At 35.3% G+C, this 21,554-nt stretch overlaps 3 protein-coding genes and 1 long non-coding RNA gene across 5 annotated transcripts; 1 reads left to right on the forward strand and 3 right to left on the reverse strand.

Moving 5' to 3' along the window:
- Window positions 1-1,753: 1,753 nt before the first annotated feature.
- On the reverse strand, window positions 1,754-21,385 carry LOC116264337 (uncharacterized). The gene is made up of 6 exons (XM_031644484.1): window positions 21,171-21,385; window positions 6,913-7,017; window positions 6,615-6,741; window positions 6,447-6,518; window positions 5,160-5,497; window positions 1,754-1,839 (listed from the first exon to the last, which is right to left on the reverse strand). Exons 1-6 carry the CDS (start codon window positions 21,217-21,219, stop codon window positions 1,754-1,756), a joined length of 777 nt encoding a protein of 258 aa, XP_031500344.1. The 5' UTR covers window positions 21,220-21,385.
- LOC116264977 (elicitor-responsive protein 3-like) lies at window positions 9,533-21,177 on the reverse strand. Of its 2 annotated transcripts, XM_031645465.1 has the most exons (5): window positions 20,893-21,177; window positions 20,570-20,696; window positions 20,401-20,469; window positions 10,811-10,894; window positions 9,533-9,843 (listed from the first exon to the last, which is right to left on the reverse strand). In XM_031645465.1, exons 1-4 carry the CDS (start codon window positions 21,122-21,124, stop codon window positions 10,885-10,887), a joined length of 438 nt encoding a protein of 145 aa, XP_031501325.1. In that variant the 5' UTR covers window positions 21,125-21,177; the 3' UTR covers window positions 9,533-9,843; window positions 10,811-10,884. The 2 variants fall into 2 exon arrangements, with proteins under 2 accessions (XP_031501325.1, XP_031501323.1); XM_031645463.2 differs by lacking the exons at window positions 9,533-9,843; window positions 10,811-10,894 and having other exon boundaries at window positions 20,367-20,469.
- On the forward strand, window positions 12,137-20,963 carry LOC126410581 (uncharacterized). Its single transcript, XR_007574822.1, has 3 exons — window positions 12,137-12,432; window positions 20,358-20,713; window positions 20,832-20,963. It is a non-coding gene; the product is annotated as an uncharacterized LOC126410581 (long non-coding RNA).
- On the reverse strand, window positions 16,984-20,229 carry LOC116264976 (leucine-rich repeat extensin-like protein 5). Its single transcript, XM_031645462.2, has 3 exons — window positions 19,523-20,229; window positions 18,041-18,097; window positions 16,984-17,157 (listed from the first exon to the last, which is right to left on the reverse strand). Exons 1-3 carry the CDS (start codon window positions 19,845-19,847, stop codon window positions 17,078-17,080), a joined length of 462 nt encoding a protein of 153 aa, XP_031501322.1. The 5' UTR covers window positions 19,848-20,229; the 3' UTR covers window positions 16,984-17,077.
- Window positions 21,386-21,554: the final 169 nt, after the last annotated feature.

Below are 21,554 nucleotides of genomic sequence, written 5' to 3' on the forward strand. Positions count from 1 at the left end.
TAGATCAATAGGTAGGCTGGATTTGGGTGATTATTTTGGGATATGATCAGTTGAGGTTCTCTCATATATATATATATATATATATATATATATATATATATATATATATATATATATATATATATATATATATATATATATATATGTATACCCAATTAAATGGGAATCCTGTAAGCTGTTAATTTTAAGGAGAGATGGTGGAGATCAAGTTGAAAACAAAAAAAAAATGAAAACTAAGTTGTATTTTCAAAAATAGGAATACCCTTTAAAAAAAAGGCAATAGATCTCAATTAACAAGACTTATTTGTCCCCTCTTATGAGCGGTATTTCGGCAGCTTCAAAGTACAACCTGGTTTTTTTTTATCTGATATATAAAGGCCTACTAGCTACTTGTTTTCTTTTTGTCATGTCCAGTGGACTAGTCAATGTAGTAAATGATCTTTAAAAAATGTATATAAATCTGGCTACTGCATTGGAACGGTGCATGGTTTCGTGTAGCTAGGCATTTTCATTGAATGACTATGACATGGTTTATAGTTTTTTAATTTAAGTTTTCTTTTTTTATCACATGTCAACCAATGCATCACATCAAAATATTCTAGTTACAGGCATTATCTCTTTATTTCACCACAAGTGGAATTCAGGGAACCATATATATATATATGCTCAGTAAACTTGTTTGGTTAATCTGTCTTGGCAGTGTTGTATAAAGAATCCAGAGACTACTTAATCATACAGAGAGTTAATCCTTTGTCTGAGAATATCAGTATATATCAAGCTAAGTATTATTTTGCAGCGGTACTCATAATCAGCAAATTCCTGCATAACTAAAGGCTTTCTAAAAAATTCCATAACTACAAGCATGTCCAGATATGGTTGAAAGCCTGTTGGGTTGTATTGCATCAACATTTTTAATTCTTTAAAGAATAAACGAATAATTTTCCAAAAGTCAAAAAACATACATTAATTAAAAAAGGGAAATAGTAAGGTCAAGCCAACGACAAGTTTTTTTTTAAGTTGGTACCGTCTTTGTGGGGGCATGAGTGGAAAAGAATTTCCATTGTTGTTTGAGTGGAAATGACTAGTCAAACGCCAATTAGGCTGATCATGGGCTACCAATGTGCGTGGTCGACCACTCACTTTTCTTCCACCTTTTCCTTTCTCAAGGTTTCTGCATGCATGTTTTTTCCTTCTCAATGTTTCTGCAATTCATAGCTGCATCGCAATTTTTGTTTGTCAAATCTATATATTTGGCTGGACATGGAATTTGAATTTGATCCATCCACATCCCTAAATTAAATGCATTTCTACTTTTACAAGGCACACAAAGAAATGTGTGGTTGGAGTGGTGTTTGCATCCGGAACAAAGGATACATCATCGCATGGCATATAAAAAAGGAAGGAGCAATCATGTAACCTTATCTGTCAAATCACATCCTTAGGGAGATCTAAGGTCTCCACCATCCATTTCGGTGATGGATGGCATACGCTATCAGCATTAATGGTGTACAACTATACATTAAATGACAATGAGAATGTAAAATTCATTTCAAATGAAAATTAGCTACCTACCAGCCCCTGTCCCATTTTTCATTTTTGTGTCAACCTTTTTAGGATAACTAAACAACTTAAATGTGTATCCATTTTTGGGAAAATGAATCTTAGATAATAATGGATGGATTTATATAATTGTGGTACAATATAGATTAAACTGCCCAAAGGCAGATGGCCTGTGGTCAACTTATTGGGAAAATCAAACTCGAGATTTATGAAGCTGAGCCCCAAGTTGGAATATGTTCAGGAAAGAAGCACAGTCATAAAGTTGAGACGCAATATAATCTGAAATTAAGAACAATGGGTGTCAGCAAACAGTGATTTCGCATTGACTCTACTACAGTACGTAAAGAATGCACTTATTTCTGTCACACCAGGGATGAAGCTAGAAATTTTTCATGACGAGGGCTGAATTAAAGTTTTTAAATTTTGACAGGGTCCGAAATATCATTTTTCAAAATTTTTACATATGATAAGTGAAATTTTTTAAAATTTAAATGTAAATTTAAAAAAAAAATGAGGAGGGGCAGACCCCCTTGGCTCTGCCCTTGTGTCACTCTATTGCTGATGTGATTACTGACACAAGCTAATGTTGTTTTGGCTGACAAAATTTGCAAAGAAGAGGATAAGAATCATGGTGATTTTTGTGGTTTCAAGATCATACTATCGCTCCTGTCATCTTAAATTCGATAACTAAAATAAGGATCTTAATTAGTCATGAAACTCAGGTCTAACCTAAGCTTTTTAGTTTGATGAATTATGCTTTTAACACATCAACAAAAGCATGCTAAAGAATATCTGTATTTCATGGATTTTAAATCCGAGCCTATCAAACACCCTCCTAATATAGTAATTAAGATATTATAGTTAATAAAAACTAAGTGGTTGTTTAGTAATAATAACATTATGTTCCTTTTTCACGTATTTGAACCAAAAGTGTGGCAGATTCATTTTGAAGATCTTTTAAAAAGTTCAGGGGCCAACTTAATATGTTTCATGCATAGTTGACAGACCTTGTGATCCGATCCACTTGGGAATCATTCAGATACTCGGACATGGGTTAGGACCCAAGCGATACACCCCAAGACAATAGGCCGAGAATGGGCTGACTCGGTGGTTCGTTGACTTAGTCACTCAAGTTCAGCATGACAGGAGTCTCGGTGATACGAAATGAAATAATTACTGAATAAAACCGATTGTTACCTGTTTTTTTTGTTCTCATAAAACCGGTATGAAAAAACTAGAAAGAAAAAAGAAAAAAAGAAAGCTTGGCATTTTGCTGCTTTGGATGTCAATATATCCTATTTGAACTGGATATCCAATCGATCTGATCCGAACAAATGGAATATAGAAAAAAATTTAATATTCAATTAAGAAATTGGATCAGATTTGGTTTAATAAATGGCATCTGATTGGATTCGGACTCAGATTCAGATATACATAAATATTAGATCGGATACGGATTTAGATCCAATTCATTTTTAGACAAATATCATGTATCTAATGCTATTAAATTTTGAAAATTAACAAAAATCTGGTTCAAAATTCAGATTCGGATTGGATTCAGATATGACTTTTCTTTATTCGAATTCGAATCTGAATATGTGAATAACCGAAAAGCAGATATAATTAAGGATATATTTGATCCGAATCTGATCCGTTGACATCCCTAACTGTAATATAAGTGCACCATGTAAGACACTAATGCAGAGAATCTCAAACATGCTGGTCCGCATATAGTTGTACAAACGGATGCTATTCTTTAATTAGCATAAGAACCCAAAGGACATGTTTTTAGTGACGGTTTCCCTTTTTTATAGCGTGTGCTAGCTCTTGCCTGTTGATCAATTTTATTTTACTTAATTAATTTGTCGATTAACCCCCGTTTCGTGATCAAATAGAAATCTTGTAAAATTTAATCTTCCGACCATGAGGTCAATATTTCCAAACAATGGATGATCAAATGGGGTATCTAGAGAATGAAAGCCGCACAAGCGGATACCCTCGAATCCATTTACCTTTTATTTTTAAATAGTTCTATTTATAATATAAATTGCATATATACAAAAACTAATAGTTTAATGAAGAATCTTTTTGTAAGAGATGGTAGACTCAATTAAGCTTATAATGATTCATGACATGTTTCTGCAGCGCTGGTAAGTAATCTTTCAGGCTACATATTTATCCTTTATACTACTTTCTCCTATTCTTGTCTAGTGGGCTTAAAACTAGATATGTCATTTCATATTCTAGGCTACTTGATAAAAAAAGGTAGAAAATTCAACATCTATAAGCATGTTAAACCACGATAAACTTTGGAATGTTCACATAGTTACAATGAAGTTTGAGCAACAATTGTTTACGCGTCATACCTTCTAAATTTACACCGCAACACCCAGAGCTTTGTTTAAAAAGTCATTCTAAACACTTCTTTCCTTCATAGCAATTGAACTCAATGATGCTCTTTGTACAAGCAACGGTGTGAAAATAGGCTTGCCATCTCAAACGATTCTTGAACTAACATCAAACCAAATGCTCCTTAGTATGGAGGATACGAATAACCTATGTAACAAAATGGAAAAAATGTCAGTCTTGTGCATATGTTCCTCAATGTGTTGGACAGTTTTGTTAGCAATTGAAGCCGTTGCTTTGTTTAAACCTTCTTGTGCTGCAATGTTTAACATGAAAAAACCAATTGCAGCTGGTAAAAAGAATAAACGCATATATATGTAGGATAGTTTTGGAAATATATATATATTAGTGATTGTTAGGTACTGACCACTACGGTAACGGATAAAAGCTAAACCTTTTAAATTTATGTTAAAAAGTGCTTTAAACAAAATATGAACCTTTTAATGTGTTTATAAACAATAATTTAATATAAAAAATGTTTTATTTGAAGTCATCTTTGTAAAAAAAATTGATCTTCATACTATCAAAATTTCAATGTTATAAGAACAGTTCATTTTTTTACTATTAAAAAGACATTATTAAAGTAAGAAAACAACTCACTTAATATGTGTTTCTCATCAAATCGCTTTAAGATCACATCTACGATTTCAAAAAAATTATTTTAATAATTAATTTCAATGGATCTAGTTTTTGTCTTTTACCAAGTGGTTTGGTTTCTACCAACTTTTATATATATATATATTATAGTTATAAATAATGTCTCGAAGTTTTAAACAATAAGGTTTTGTCAGGTATAATACAACAAGCTTGAAAAAAAATAGAAAAAATACAGTAAATTTTTAAAAATTTTAAAAAATTAAAAATGAGAAAAAAATAAAATAAATGAAAAACTAATAACACAAACATCAAAAATGAGTAAATTTGCAACAAATAAAAAAAACTGTTTGACATTAAAAAACTAAAAAAAACTGAAAAAACTAAAAAACACAAAAAAAGGCATTTTTTGTTTTTAATGTTTTTTTTCAAAAAAACATGTTTTTCGGGATTTTTGGAAAAAATGCGTTTTTATGACTAATATATATATATATATATATATATATATATATATATATATATATATATATATATATATATATATATAAAGAGAGAGAGAGAGAGAGAGAGAGAGAGAGAGAGAGATTCAAAATGCTTACCAGGATACGATGAGGATGGCCGGTAGGCTGCGGGATTGTTATATGGTGAAGGTGGAGGATGATATACTGGGGGTGGATATGGAGCAGGATGAGGGGGAGGTGGATATGAAGCAGGATGAGGGGGAGGTGGGTATTCATCACGAGGTCGAAAATTAGGTGCACAATCAGGAGAAGGCAAACAAGAAGCTGATCTTCTTAGATACCCCACCTGCGCGCGATGGACGACACTAAATTTGAGTATTGCTGGAAGCTGGAGACTAATTAACAAGATGATGCATGAATTTGTACTTACATTAGGTCCATGGTATCTCATTGTTAGCCTGATTTCTCCTGCATGTCTTACTTCTCCTCCCCTGCTGAAGAAAACAATAGCCTGTTAATGTTTTGAGTCAATAAAAACTGGTGAAACAGGTCACCTGTAAGAAGAAAATCACGTGGGTAGTCATGCTTTTTGCATTCGAGGGCATGTGATCTGATCACTTGCTTAAATTTGAAAAAGTTTGAACAGTTGTGAAAGTGGATCACATGGTCAGCACTCTCATTTGGCAAATTTTTCTTGTTTGAAAGTTCGGCTTCCATTTTGTGGAAATTAGCCTACCTCAAAATGTGAGGCCTTTTGAATTTTTGACTTGTCACTTACTTGATCTATGAAGGACATGCATGATTTGGCAAACCAAGTTATGTCATTAGTTAAAAAGTTTATTTGCAGAAACATGCCGTTGAGATATCAGAGATTGATTCATTTTTTGAACTTTAGAAAAATCCAAGCCTCCTGCCAAATACTTATCCTCAGCGTGAATCTTTTGGTTTCTTAAATGAACCAAGGTCAATGTTAAAAAAACTTTGTTATTTAAATAGCACATTTAAATAGCCAGGTCTCTTTTTAATGAAAAAAAAAAAAAAACTTTTTAAAAATGGTTCAGCTAAGCTAGAGCCGACCTCGACTCGGCTAAGCTCCAGCCGACTCTTGATTCGAGGAGCTCGTGCAGACTTGAGCTCTGGGTTTTTGTTTCAAATCGAGGCCTTTTAAATCCTTCCCAGAGGTCAAGATTTAACTTGGTAGGTCCTAATTGAAGTGATTTTTCCCTGCTACAGGTTCCCAGAAAATTGAATATAAGGAATGTCAATTGATAATTACTGGATACTTCTCCTTTTGTCTGTTGATGCTAAGAAATTATCATCTATTCAGCAAATATACCGTGAAATCTATATTTCTGCTATTTATCTTTGCAGCAGACCTATCGTGGTGATATATATATATATGCTCATATGGGCTTTGTTTGAAACCTCTGGCTTTTGTATTGCAGTGGCCATGCGGTATCATCATGTCCATTGAGAAGAGCATTGTCAAGCGGAATCCTGGATCATGCAGGATAAACAGAAGTTACAATTTGCAAGATGAAGTATTGAAGCAGGGACAGCAATATTGGGAGATTACTTTAGAATGGTACTTACTTGCCAGTACCAATAAGATAGTTTGGCATCAACACATTCTTGTTCCAGACTGAAACACTCAGTTTTTGATACCCTTCAACGAGGGTAATGTTGAATGTCTCTCCAAACGTTGGGTTTCTGTTTCCATCTGATGAATCCGCAAGCTCAGAACACTTGGCAACATTCAACAAACATTCTACTTTCTTATAATTGTGCTTTATTTGTACCAACACTTATGATTTATTATCTTCCGAAGTTGGCACTGCATGTTATGGGAACCAATGCATATAATTTTTTCTTGAAAGAGCGAGTAGCTTACCTACACAAGTCCTGGTGCTGTACGTGGCATTAGCATATTTAATGCATACATAAGGATCTTGCCTGGAGATCCATTCTGTATCTCTTAGATTGTAGCAAGCAACAACTGCAAAACGAGTTCAACCAGAAAAAGACAGTACGCTTAACGTATCATTATTCAGATATCTTGAAGAAGAAGATGATGAAATCGCAATGGTAAAGGTGATGAATGGTAGTAAAGAGATGGAACAAAGTGAGCAGGCAGAAGATGGCACCTGTTAACTCCAGCGTCAGACCACCGATCTTGTACATGGTTGCGGCCGTGAACAAGCAGCTATGGTCCTCCTTCAAAGAATCAAAAACATACATAAAATTCCTTTCACTGCTGTCTATCTATCCAACCACAGCCATTGCCCAGGTGAGCGCACGAAAAAAAAAATTATATTAAAAAAATCAATTTTTTTTAGTTTGGCCTGGCCCGTCGCTCCTCTTGGCACTCATCGCTCCTCTTGGCCCGACCCGCGGATTGTTTAGCCTACCCTTAAAAAAAATCATGACTTTGCAGCCTGTACTGCGTTCAATTTGGTGCATTTATATATACATGAGGAGATCCATAAACAGCTCTGCACATTTAGATGTGCCTGAAGTCAATACAACAAAAACTACAAGCACATGTCATGGGGCCTTTGCCTGAAAGATTGACGTCGTCAAGGGGGCGACCTAGGTATGGCAGAAGAAATAAGCTTGGTCGCGGTTCGCACGTTGAAATGGCAATAATAAAAATAAACTTGGCTTGAAAACACGCCTAAGTACTTCCTTGTACAAGATTACTGTTAACTTAGCTCGGTGTGCATGAAAAAGTTGTGCATAGAAGTGTGTAATCCTAAATATTCTTATTAAAATAAAAAAAATTACACAATTGATAAAAGGGTATTGCGAAAATTAAAAAAAGTCTAAAATGTCTATTACTTTATAAAAAAAATCAAAAATACGTGCAACCCTTCATTGCTGCATACTTGTTGTGCACGCAACTCAATCTCCTTTAGTTATCATTTTCTTGACCCAACGAACTCAGGGCTGACAACGGGCTACTAGGGGCGAAGCAAGGTACCTATTTTTCAAAAGTTTTGTGGGAGTCAAACTTGCATTTTTTAAGAGTTTCATGCGTAAATTTTAATTTTTGAAAATGTGAAGGGAGGGGTCCCACATCTGATCTGTTGACAACCCTAAGTTCATTGGGCGATTACGACCCTGGTGTCATGTTGGGAGCTTAGCTATGACCTTCCTACATGTAACCGAGCGTGTCAAAGAGTCCTTCATGGTCACCAACTAGCATACTTGGGAACATAACCTAAAACTTCTGCCATTAAAACCATAAACATAAGGTGTAGATTTGTCCTATTCACCTTTATATTGATTGGCAGTTTGCATATATATATATATATATATATATATATATATATATATATATATATATATATAACATAACCTAAAACTTCTGCCATTAAAACCATAAACATAAGGTGTAGATTTGTCCTATTCACCTTTATATTGATTGGCAGTTTGCATATATATATATATATATATATTGTGTGGGAAAATCTTCCAAAATGATTGTCACCATGGCCTTCTTTAGAAAAATATATTGGCCCTTTTGAAAGCCCAAGATAGTTAGATGCATCCTTCGGTGCATTTGTGCAAAAACCAGAATACCTCTTGGCCATACCAAAAAAAAAAAAAGGTAGTGAACAAGTTCAAAGTCTAAAAAAAACAGTTTTTTGTTCAAAAATTCCAAAAAAATATCGACTTCCACCTCCTTTTTTAGGGTGTTTATATTATGTTGCGTGCAGCCAACTCAATCTTTCTGAAAGATGGTTCGTCGACAGCTTGAAGAAATGTTTTTTTAGCTCCACCCCTGTTTTGGATGAACATTCTCTAAGAAGATAATATTCCAAAAGTCGAAGAAAAACTTTGATTATTGAAAACGATAAAGTAGTATAATCGTGTCCCAGTGAGAAGTTCAAGTGGGCACCATCTCCGTCTGAGATTGAGTTGAATCAAAATTTTCGTTCTCGTTTATGATGAACGGACTAGTTCAAACGTCGAATATTAGTGGCATGCATGGCGGCCAACCATTAACGATAGCGGTAGCTCACAGGCTCTGATTTTTCTTCTAACCCCTTCGGCCTGTCTCATATTTTTCTTAATCTTCCTGCGGTTCTTGGCTTACTGGGCATGAATTTCTTTGTTCTGCAGATTTAAACTGTTGCGATTTGAGGGACAATTTTTTTTCATTCTGGATGGCTCTCTATGTTTAGTTAGGTGCTACATGCTAATCAATTATGCATAGATAATAAATATCAAATCTAACTGGAACCAGGTATTGCTTAATTAATCTGGGTTTGACTTTGAATGGAAATAAACGAATAACAAATTCAAGTCGAACTATTTGTTTTGATCCACTTCGTATACATTGGTACAATTGGTTAGTCCATGAGACGAAGATTTAATGATCGATCCACGATACCTGATTATTATCTTATCAATGAAATCCCAAAACTCTGCATCATCTTCCAACAGATCCAGATGGAAAATATCAACAAAAAAGTTGTAAGTAACAAAGCGTCGTTTCCGCAGCTCCTTCTCTTTGACGTGCTATTTGAAGAGGAGCAATATGAACAACGTGGTGTCGCGGATTGTGGTTGTGGATTTTTCTTGCCACCGTTCCGTTGAATTTTTCCTTGCGAAGTCCTTGCAGGACGGCAATATGGCGCACACGGACATGAAGATTCTGGCCTTGTCTTGCTCATTTTCCGTCGAACTTCCACAATTTTTACGGCGTGGGCGCTCCTCCGGCGTAGAGAGAATTCAGTTATTCTAGGCTTCTCTACTTCCGGTTGTTTTGGATTCGGATCTAAATTTTCCACCTTGCTCACTTGAACAAATCTATCTTCTGAAAAAAAATACAATACATGGGAAGGGAGTGAGTGAATGACGACTCTCGGCAATCTAGGCGAGTCATCTATTTTTGTCCATCTTAAGCAAGTCAGTTTTTTCCTTGTTTTGATTTTAACTGTCGATTACGATGGATCGAACAGTTCTGATTGATGAGATGGATGGGTGTTTTATTAAAAGGAAACCATATATATATATATATATATATATATATATATATATATATATATATGAAACTAAAAGGTCACGACATGGTATTTGATCCATTATAGAAGTAGAACTGGGAGTCAAAAGTTCAAGAAATTTATACGGCAAAACAAACATGAAACTTTAATTCTATGTGTTTTTGCTCTGTCCTTGTATTTTGTTTCAACATTAAAGTTCCACTTACTTAAACAGTTGGAATAAATGTTTCAAATTATCAACAAGATATGGTAGGTGAAACCCGAAACTTTTTATCCATTGGCGACTGCTCGATACTGAATGCTAGGTATTTTAGTGGTGGATATTTTAATACCACGTATTCAAACGTGACCTAAGGAATAAATAAAGAGTTGGAGAAAAGAAAATAAAGGGAGAGGACCATGAACCTTCAGAAGTCTGCTTCCCTCCTTTCATCACCTCGAGGTTGGTTTGGGGACGGGCGGGGGCGGAGGGAGGGAAGGGCCCGGCTAGGTCATGGCCCGACCCCAGTCAATTGAAAAAAAAAATTACATTGAAAAATTTGAAAATTTTTAATTGTGTCATCTATTGTTTGGATTCGGGTTCAATTTAGCTCTACCCAGATCTAAAGGTCGGACTATTGGCCCGCCCCTAAAAGAAATCATGGCTCCGCCACTGGGGACAGGTCCAAATTCTTTACCGCCTTTCTTTCAAAAACTCGATCTTCTTAAAAGGGTGGGAAAGAAATAACCAGCAAGTTGAGAGATATTAACGAGTTAAAGTAATAAGGAAGAAATATGAACCTTTAAGAAGCTCCACTTTCCTCTTCTCCTCCATTGGTTGGCTTCGAGAGGGACTCGCGTTATCCATCTTTTTTTCAACTGTAGCTTTTGAAATGGAGAAAAGACAACAGATTTAATCTGAGTTAGGACTGCAAGGTTCTTATTTAAAGGATGAATGAGAAATGTATAAAAGCCTCTGAGCTTCTGTCTTCAAAAATGGAAAAAAAATGACAATATAAGCAAGTAATTTTCTTTTTTGACATAATAGTTAACAGTGTGTCGACAATTCGATACCCATGGATGCTACTCTTGTTTATTTTTACTTTAAACGGTGGTGTTACAACTACTTAAGCGGTTTCTCATGTATCACCAGTCCATAATAGACTCTGGTTCTTTATGTAGAGAGCAGTGGCAGAGTTCTTTATTTTTAAATAGGTATCTTTAAATATTTATCCTAATATATATATATATATATATATATATATGTCCCACCAGACATGAGTATTTTAAACGAGCACTCCTCCAACCAATTTTTCTAGCTTTGCCACTAGTAGCGGAGTACTTTTTCTTAAAAAAAAGAAAACTACTAATTATGTATTTGAGTAAAACTATTAGACATACCGGTGAGTTTTATAAGCTAAAAGAATTTTGGGTGATTACCAAACTAAAAACTTAATTATTTTAAAAGTATCATTTCTACGTATATAGATTTGTAATTTTTTGAATATGGAGATCACATCCATACAATTGCTTCTACAAGAAAATGAATTAATTCTGTCAAACTAGTTTTGACTAGCCGCTCTAATAAAAACAGCAACTATTTCTACTCGTCCCCCTTTATTCTAATATGCTAGGGTAGCCATGCTAATAAGAGAAAAGTGATGTAGTTTATTGTGATTTGTTTATATGTTTGAGAAATTAAAATAATGGTTTAATTTAGCATAGTACTGTATAGTGGGAAAATAAACCCTTGTATTAAAAAGAGTCCCTATTCCAGCTAATAAGACTGCACAATGAGTCCAGCCAGCTAGTCGCTCATCCAAACTGGTTTCTAGCTTGATTTATTTATAAATTCATAAATGAGTCAAGTTTGAATTCATATGTATGCTTGAAATGTTAAATGAGTTGAGTTTGAGTTGTAAGAACTTATAACAAGAAGATAGTTAAACGAAAAGCAAGTAAACGAGTTAAACAAGTTAATAATAATTAAAAGAAACAAAACAAGCTTAATAGAAACAGGTTAAACAAGTTAAGTAAGTCGGCCTCGAGCTCGACGTTGTGTATTTTATGGAACTCAACTCACGTTCGAGTCGAATTTCAACCAAGTTTTCTGGGTCGAGTCGAGAACCGACCACCCTCTACCAGCCATCACGCGCGCAGAAGAAATCCGGCCTTTGAAGGGCCAAGTGCGGATTTTTTTGTTTTTCCCTGGGCCAACTTTTTTTTCTCCAGATTTGTTTTTTTCCTGTTATGGGCATCATCATCTGCGTCTCTCCCTTTCGCCGCAGCTCTCTCTCTCTCTCTCTCTCTCGCAGCAGTCTCCCTTCAGTCTGCTCCGGTGTCAACATTCCTTGTAGCTAAGTCGATGCGACGATGACGTTCTGCCGGCGGAGGCGACAGCCGACGCCCGGTGACGACCGCTGGTACGTGGCATATTTTTGAGCTTTCTTTTTCTAGGATTTGTCGATTAGAGTTTTACTAAGCAAAGCAGGTCTTTACCCAAATTTCTCCCAATTCATTATGCAAAAACCCAATATTTAAAAGGAATAATAGCCGATTTATGTTTCTGTGTCAGGAGGGTTTTGTGTTGATTTATCGGTTTCGGTTTCATTTTTCTTTTCTTTTCTCTTTCTTTGTTTCTTCTGTTGAAGCAACATGATCAATTGGTACTATTTCCATTGCTGTTGATTTCTATTTCTTTTTCACTTTTGTTTCGATTAGCAGACACAGAAAACAACAGCGTGTGCCTCTTCTCTCTTACTTTCTTCATTCTGCAGTTTATGTTGTTATTAGGACTTCTACATCTTTCTGATTGTGTTGGTTTTCCTCAGATAGAACTTCTGGCCATAATGGTATTCAAGCTTCAATGGAACAAAAGCATTGGTTTTCCTCACATATAACTTCTGCCGATAATTGTGTTCAAGCTTCATCTACAAAAGCATTTTAATTTCTTGATGTACATATGAAGTTTAAAAAAAAAAACATAATGTGTTAGTTTTCTTTTTCTTCTTCCTCTCTCTTACCAAGTTTACATCCAAGTGCCGATATGATTCATGTAGATAGGAACTGGTTCTGTTTTCTGTTAAGCTTATTAGAAATGGCTGAATCTGAGGTAAAAGCTCTTGGTTTTGTGTTGTCACGTTGTATCTTGACTCATGAAATGCGGGTCAAAACCATGAAAGCTCTAATTCTGTTGTGTGGAATCATAATTTTTTTTGTTGGGATGGAGTTACTAATTGCTACTACACAGTTCATGTGCCAAACAAATCTAAGCAACTAAAAGACAAAGTATTTGAACGTGCTTTAAACTTAATATAAACATTATTGCCTGTGTTGGTTTGAATAAATTTTATGATAAACCTTGACTATGAATTTCTTTTTGGCATTGTATGAATGACTATTTGCATTCTTTAAAAAGTAGTCAAATGGGTATCAAAATAAATAAGTTTTCCTGCCAGCTTAAGTGCTGAACTTTAAATACATAATGACAGGATCCAGCTTAAGTGTTCAATCTTCGTATCATTTTTAATATGACCCAAATTTATTTAAGTTAGCCTATAACATGAGGAGACCAAATATCTTCCAAAACAATGAGAACCACATGAGGGTTCAAAGAGACCATAACAAGGTGGTGTTAGTCTTCATCTCCCATCAGCATGATCAGCTAAATCAAATTAGGAGAGCAACTCAATGGGATCATAGACAAAAGGGAGATTGAAATTAGTAATAAGAAGATGTTGAGGAAAATAGAAGGTGATGGGCATGGAAGAGAAAGGAGGGTTGGCCCATGAAAGGCTTCCGAGAGGACATCAAAGAGAGACAATAGAGGATGTGATAGTGGAAAGAAGTTGAAAGGGGTAGTGCTCTAAAGTGGTGGCAAGAGAAAAATAAAGTAGAGGATGGAGATAAGGTTTATTGAGAAAGATGAGCAAGGTCGAGAGTTTTTCCTAAGTACTACATATCAGGCTCAATTAGAGCTATTGCATTAGATGGTTCTAAATAGATCCATAACAAAGACAGAAATAAGAGAATGAAGTATCACTATGTTTCAGGAGGTTGTGGGCACCAATGTTATCCGTATCGTACGATACATATCAAAGAAACCTATACGATACGTGTTCGATATGCGTGAGTATCGTACGCGTATCACCCGTATCGTGCGATACGGGGGCCGTATCGCACGATACGGACGATACACCCTCGTATCATACGATACGGGAGAAAATTAAAAAGGGGCCCGACGGCCCCTTTTTTGCGTGTTCTTTTAAAAGTTACGCACTTCTCTCTCTCTTTTCTTGTTTCTAAACACTGCAAGAGACATGGGAGGGAGAGATTTTCTCCATTTGCATCAAGCTTTGCCAGTGAAGAAGCATTCTTTCTCGTTGTGGGGACGATTGACGAGGATTATTGTTGAATCATGAAAGACGATAACTATATGTTTTGACTTTTGAACTTATGAATTGTGATGTAATCGAATTCTCTTCGACCGCTTATTATGTTATTTTGAATGTCTCATTTCTTATTTTGGAATGTGTTGTTCATACTTCATATACATGAATGTTCCTTTAAATACATTTTTCTTGATCTTTTCTGATTTTTGCTTGTTTTTTCGGATTTTTTTGGATTTTTTATGATTTTTTTATATTTTTTATGATTTTTAATATTTTTTAAAAATTAAAAAATTAATTTTACGATACGTTTACGATACGTTACGATACGCCGTATAGGTCGGCCCGACCGATACGCGATACGTTACGCCTTTGATAACATTGGTGGGCACTATTGAGCTCACTGAATTATATCAAATTTTCAGCTTTTAGCAAAGGGTTATGCTTGATTTTGTGCTGAAGAGAAGAACATTTTTGTTTGATATCTTAACACAATAGATGACAAGTGAATGCATGCAAGAGTCCTATTTACAGAAGTTGATGGCTAATAATGGACACCAAGTTAGACGAGTTACAAACCAGTTTAAATGACCTGATCTAATGATAGACCTATGGGCAGAAATGTATGTTGCAAAGATTGTTGAAATTGATAATCTGGTGGTGGAAGGCAGATGGATGGCACATTTACATTTAAGGTGATCATTTTGAGCTTTAAGGAGAAGGAGAAACTACTTTAATAGTTTCTAGAACAAGGAGCGAAAGAATAATAGTGCAGGCCATTTAATATGAGACCATGGTATTGATTTTGTAATTTATATGAATCATTTTTCATTTTAATGAGGTTTGCTGGATGTGCATGATTGAGAAAGAAAATTAAGAAAGGCCAAACAAGAAGAGAAATGGTAAAACACTAAGTAGTCAACCAAAGGGTGACAAAGTCCAACAAGATGCTATAGCTTTTATCAAGCTAACCAATTTTAGGTGTTGGAGGAAGACGAAGATAGAAAGGGCACGCAGAATGTCAGAGTAGGTGAATGCTAGCTAGAAAGGGACAGAAGAAACATCCTTTATGATTAATAAAGGTAAGGGGGAAATTCATGGTGTTAAGAAAGAGAAGTCCAAATCGATTTGGGAATCAAAGGGCAAGAGGGAGGAGGATCAAAATGGAAAGAGGGTAAATGAAAGGCCAGTAACGTAGAGTAAGGAAGTGGTTATTGAATCTTTGAGTGGTAATGTGGGACATTCTACAGACCTAGGTTATACAAGGAAATAATCGAAGCTTCAAAAGGGAGAACGTTTTCTAACTCTTATTTATAGTTTAACACTAGCAACCATGGTGAAAATGATGAATTATAACTTTATAAGTCATGGAAGTTGAAGAAGAAGGGGAAAGTGAAGGGTCTTTCCTCTTGGTTTTATAGTAGGAACTAAATTTAAGATGAGCTGGGACAGTGACTACTAAGAGTAATAAAAAGAAACCATAATAAGACAAGAAATGCAATGGTTGATAAGTAATAGATTGGAGAAGGATGGAAAATTATCTCAATTTTTTTCTAAAAAAGGATTTGGCTCAGAAGTAAAATAAGTAAATGGCCAGCAAACGGAGTATTACCGGGCCCTTAACTGGCTGAATCTGGGATTATTTTGGCGTCGTGGTAGTCACACCTGGGAAAGCAAGGTCAACTTAAAGCTCTGAGTTTATCTTGGAGCTTATGATGATTGAAACATAAAGGATATATTTGAGTCTGTTGGGAAAGTCTTTGTGGTAGTGTAAATGATTCTATAAGTTCTCAAGAAGACTCAGGTTATGCAGATAATTTCTCTCCAACTTTTGTGGTTTACAGAATATTTATGTAATACACAATCGTTTGTACTTTGTTTGCTTTTTTTGGCAGACAGGGAGTCAGATGGAATTTGGTTGCCAACGAATTGGAAGGATGTTGGCTCAAGAAAGGTTGAAGGAAGTATTCTGGAATGCACCTGAGTGTTCACAAATGATTGAAGGGCACATATTTCTTATCAGTGTTTCTTTTCTGTATTTAGACAATGTTAGCTGTAGTCTTAAACCTCATATTAATAAAACCAGATACAGAAATTTCAAGCTGAATGCAGTTGTTCCTTTTCCAGGCATACCGTTTACTGTTTCCTGGTTTAGTAAAAAAAACTTAAATGTCCTTGCTCTTGGCATACTGTTTCCTGGTTTAACAGAAAAAAAACTGCCTGGAATAAAAGTTCCAGGCCATCAAACAGCAGAAAAAACTGTCTGGAACTTTTATTCCACGCCATCAAACACATGGCCAAAATGGAACGTAGAATTAAATTCTATTCCACATTGCCTTGGTATGATATACCTGGCACGATCTTAGTACCAGGTTTTCAAACGCTACTAAAGAATACGTCTTCATAGAATAAACCCAAAAGATGGTTAATGGATCAGAAACCAGTTGAGAGGGAGTGTTATGGTGGTGTTTAGGCCACTTTGATTCATCTGTACTGTACTTTTGACTTCATTGATCTGTCAAATGCAATTTTTGTGGTCTCATGATGTGTGGTGGCATTTCTCAGTTCAAGTATCCTATTGTAGGTGATTGTTTTGTGAAACCATTGTCACATGAAGTATGCAGATGAAATTCAGTTCATTCTTTTAGACGAAAAGAAATAAAATTGCAGCACTTGAGAATCATTTTAGAGGAGAAACATTACCAGAGGCCATTCCTGATTCAGAGGTTGAAGGTAAATTATCCGAATCACAATTATAAGCTGCAAAATTGCCATGAAAATGGAGAGGATATGAAAATGTGTTAGAGAAAGATGATATGCACTCTGTTATGGATAGGGAAGGTTGTGTGAACTTTGTTAAAGTATATAGAAGACAATGTCATGATGGAATTTTAGACCACGACGGTATGCACATTGTAGTATATGTTACCTTCTTCCTGTGAATAGAAACTAATGGTAAAGACCTTACAATGTTTGTCAACTTTTTTTTGTGATGAGTTCATCTGGTTTTCAACGAAAAAATTGATCTACCCTCGTATTGTCGAGCGAAGATTCAATTTTTTACTTGCAGCTATTAGCTGGATTTACATTAGCCATTTTTAAAGGCTTTGTTCAATTGTTGTTTTTTATTTTATTTAGCTTATTGATTTTTGACCTTTGAAAATGTCCTTTAGGTTTTTTTCTTTAAATTTCCTTTAGATTATTTTTAAAAAATTAAATAAATCTGCCTGATTCTTTAATTTTGAAAAAATGTTTTTTGGTAATCTTATATCACTCTGAACTTTCATGAATTTATTTTAAAAAATAGTAAATTTTAAAATCATGAAATAAGAACACATCATTGAATCATAGTTATTATTAATAAAATTTGAAGCATCTAGATGGAAGTATAATGTTACTGCCACTTTGATTCGGTTATACCATACTTCAAGACATGTGAATGCAAAGTTTGAGGTCAGACAATGCATGGTGGTGTCTACTGATTTCAAGTGCCGTATTGAAGATGACACCAATGTTTTGTGAAAAACATTTTCATATCTCGTCCCATACAATAACTCAATCTAATCAATCTTTTAGAGAAGAGAAAAAACAAAAAACAAAAAAGAGTCATGGGTTGAAGAATCATTTGGAGGAGAAACATTACCAGTGGTCAGTCCTGATGCAGAAGACATTGAAGCTAAATTATCTACATCACGAGAAGCTGCAAAGTTGCCATGATAATGGAAAGGGTATGAAAATGTGCATGAAAGGTAATATGAAATTAACGTCCATGGAAGATGCTGCCAACTTTGTTAAAAATGTAAGGATGATGATAATGTCATGATGGCATAAGCTATGATGGTATATACGTGTTTGTGAACTTTTCTTTTTTCATCTTAACTTGGAGACATTGCATCCAGTTGAGAGATCTTGTCAGTCGTTCAGCGATTGATAATTTTAAGTTGTTACTTATCATCGAAAACTGAAACCTACGTTATTTTGTTGCACCTAGACATTTAACTCCGTTATTATTGAATAAATCTTCAATTTGATGTGTATTTGCTACTAACTGTACTAACATATTACCGTTTTTCGGAATTTTTCAGAAGTTTTATTGGTCGATTTGCTAATTTTTTTATTTTATACATTTAGCTGGTTTTGGCGACTTTTATGTTTTATTTAGGTTAGTTTTAGACAAGTAGATTAGATAACTCCGCCTGCTTTTTATTTCTTACAAGCTATTTTGGTAATCGATTTTTTTTTTGCATGAAAATAAAATTTTAAAACCAAGAAATATTAAAAAATTATTCTAATCACAATTACTGTGGGCTGATGCATTTCGGCGAATTTGGGCATAGGCCGATACGGGATGGTAACGGTTTCTCTGTGACAGGATAAGAAAATACCCTTACAAAAATACTCCTCAACAACAGAAAAAAAAAAAAAAACGTCCTATTAAAAATTAACGCAAGGGCCTTATAATATCGATGGGTACTAAAAAAATTGGACCGTGTGGACCAATGCAAGCCACATCGCTGGATGCGTCCTTGGGGGTTAAAAAATACGTCCTGGATGTCATGCATATCCATATGTATTTATTATTACTTATGACTAAAAAATATATTCTTTATATAATGAAATTACTTCCACAAGTAACCTCACTTTTTAATTTATATGATCTAGCTTGTTTGGATTACAATATATTAATCAGCAAAGTCTTTGATGAGGTTCGAGACAATAATGTAATGCAAAAATGGGAGAGCAAATTAACGCTTGCATTGGCGCAGGAATTGGAGGAAGATAAATTATGGGGAGGCGAACAGTAAAAAAAAAAAAGTTATTTTTGCCATTAGTTGCCTGGATTTAATGGGTATTTTTTAAAAAGGCAGAAGCATCTCTTTCTTTCTGTCTTCACCAACTAGAGTGTTTGCATCCACTGTTTTATTAGACTTTCACTGACATCTAAGTTCAACAACTACGCAATACCTTTCTAGACAATGACCGGATTTAAGGAAATGATGACCACTAAACTAAATAAGAAGGGGAACGAGTATCCAGATGAACCAGTGAATTAATGAATTTGTCTTGGTAATTGAAGAAGAAGATTACTTTCGAAAGCATTGAGATATATTCATGATATGTATACCTTGATATTTTGGGGCAGCGCAAGATGGTGAATTGCAAAAGGATGATGGACAAAGCAGATGGGCTGGCAATGGCGGACCATATGATTTAGGCTCATCTGGTGCCACAGGCACTAAAGTTGGGCTGCGTGAGAAAATTCGAACAGGATCAGAGGGAGGTGTTAATGGAGTAGCATACGTGAAAGGTCCAACAGTGGGTGCTGCAGGACTGAACACAGCAAACTGTGGAGGGGGGGCTGAAGGGTGGGCAGGGGTGCTTGGAGCAGATGCCATAAGGAAATGATCAGGTTGAGAACAAGTAGCTAAATTGACAGCTCTGAGTGTCATCGTGTAGTCAAGTATATCCTGAAAGTACCACCATTTTAATCATCAAAGCTTGTTTATTCAGATGCAAGATCATTACCAGCAGAGGGATTTAATATGACTTGTATAAGACTTACCTGAGCTCTTAAACAATTCATTACCAGTCTTATATTTCCTGCAAATCTGCTTGGAGAATGTGTGAAATAAGGATCAAATAAGAGGATTCACCACAATGTGAAATCTTGGAGTTCCATGTATATGCATGGGTTATATCAGAATTATATATGTACTTTGTTACTCAAAGACAACACTTGTATGTGTGTCATGTGTATGTTCATGAAAAAAATATAACTGAACATAAATTAATGTCATTAGATTACCGTTGAACATGCTAATTAATAGGAACAAATCAACATGAAATTTGCTCAAATAACTGATATTTTAGTTATTTTAAATCCTCAAAATTAGAAATAAGAAGCATATGTTTAACTCATGAAAAAGATGTCCTCAGACAACTTTTTTACAATTTTACAGTACATTCTAGTTCTCAACAAGAAGTCGAGTTCAGGACGCATACCTGCCCGCGAATTGGAGGGCCCATAAGTTATCATCTGAGCCACAAAGAAGGACCGTTTCTAGTGGAACCCTGCAATGTGGACGATAGGACTCGAACTAAGAAACAATTGTGGACACCATGATCAACTGGGACAAGAAAACTCAGTAGCTGCTCTGCTTAAGAAGTTCACCTTGCGGTGCCAATGAGGTAGTCCTCTACCACGGTGTTCTTGTTCCAAACGAGCACCCCTATCTCTTGGTGTCCATCTACAAGGGTGAGCACGAATTTCTGCTTGAAGATGGGATCCCTGCCTTTGCCTTGTGCAAAAGAACCAGTTCAGTTGAAGTTGACACTCAGATCATCATGTTTTCTCTTTCAATACTATATACATCTTTCATATATGTGTTTATATTCTTCATCTTTACTAATCCTTCGTTCTTCTTAATTATTAGACAACTAATGAACCACGCATGAGCAAGAACTGAGTCAGAAAGGAAATTAAGATTTGGTTACCTCTGCACACTTGCGTCCTGACTGTTGTAGTAGCATATTCAAGTGTGACATATGGGTCTTGGTCATGCAGCAACGTTGATGTATCTCTCAAGCCATAACAGCATTCAACTAGAAGATCGCATATCCATGGAAGAGAGCAGAACATATAAGAACACAAGTGAAACAGTGCATGCACATGTGATCGATGATGATTATCAGATGAGGAGAAGCCTCGATCGGTGCTGCCCTTCATGATGATGCTATGGTGGTTACATTGTTGGTGATAAGGAGGATCATACCTGTGATTTGAAGTTGATGGCCTTGTATTCCACTCGTCGACATCGACATGAAATGAGGAGGAGAAGACAGAAGAGGAAGCCTAAAATCTGTAATCAAAACTCATAAAAAGGTGCTATATGTACCTCTTAAGGAATTTTCTAAGTCAAAACTCTTTGAAAATAAAAGAAGAAGGGGAAGACTTGAAGCCAACTTTCTTCAAGTTAGATTCAGTGCAGCACGGATTGAACTTAATAAGAAGGGGAAAATGAATATATTATATATATATATATATATATATATATATATATATATATAAAATCCATCTTTCGCTAAATTTGTGTGGAAATGGGTCCTGAGCTTATATCTACATCTCCGGAAACAAATTTTTCATTCTCATTTGGAAA

The sequence above is a fragment of the Nymphaea colorata genome, chromosome 11, assembly GCF_008831285.2.
Source record: "Nymphaea colorata isolate Beijing-Zhang1983 chromosome 11, ASM883128v2, whole genome shotgun sequence".
NCBI lineage: Eukaryota > Viridiplantae > Streptophyta > Magnoliopsida > Nymphaeales > Nymphaeaceae > Nymphaea > Nymphaea colorata.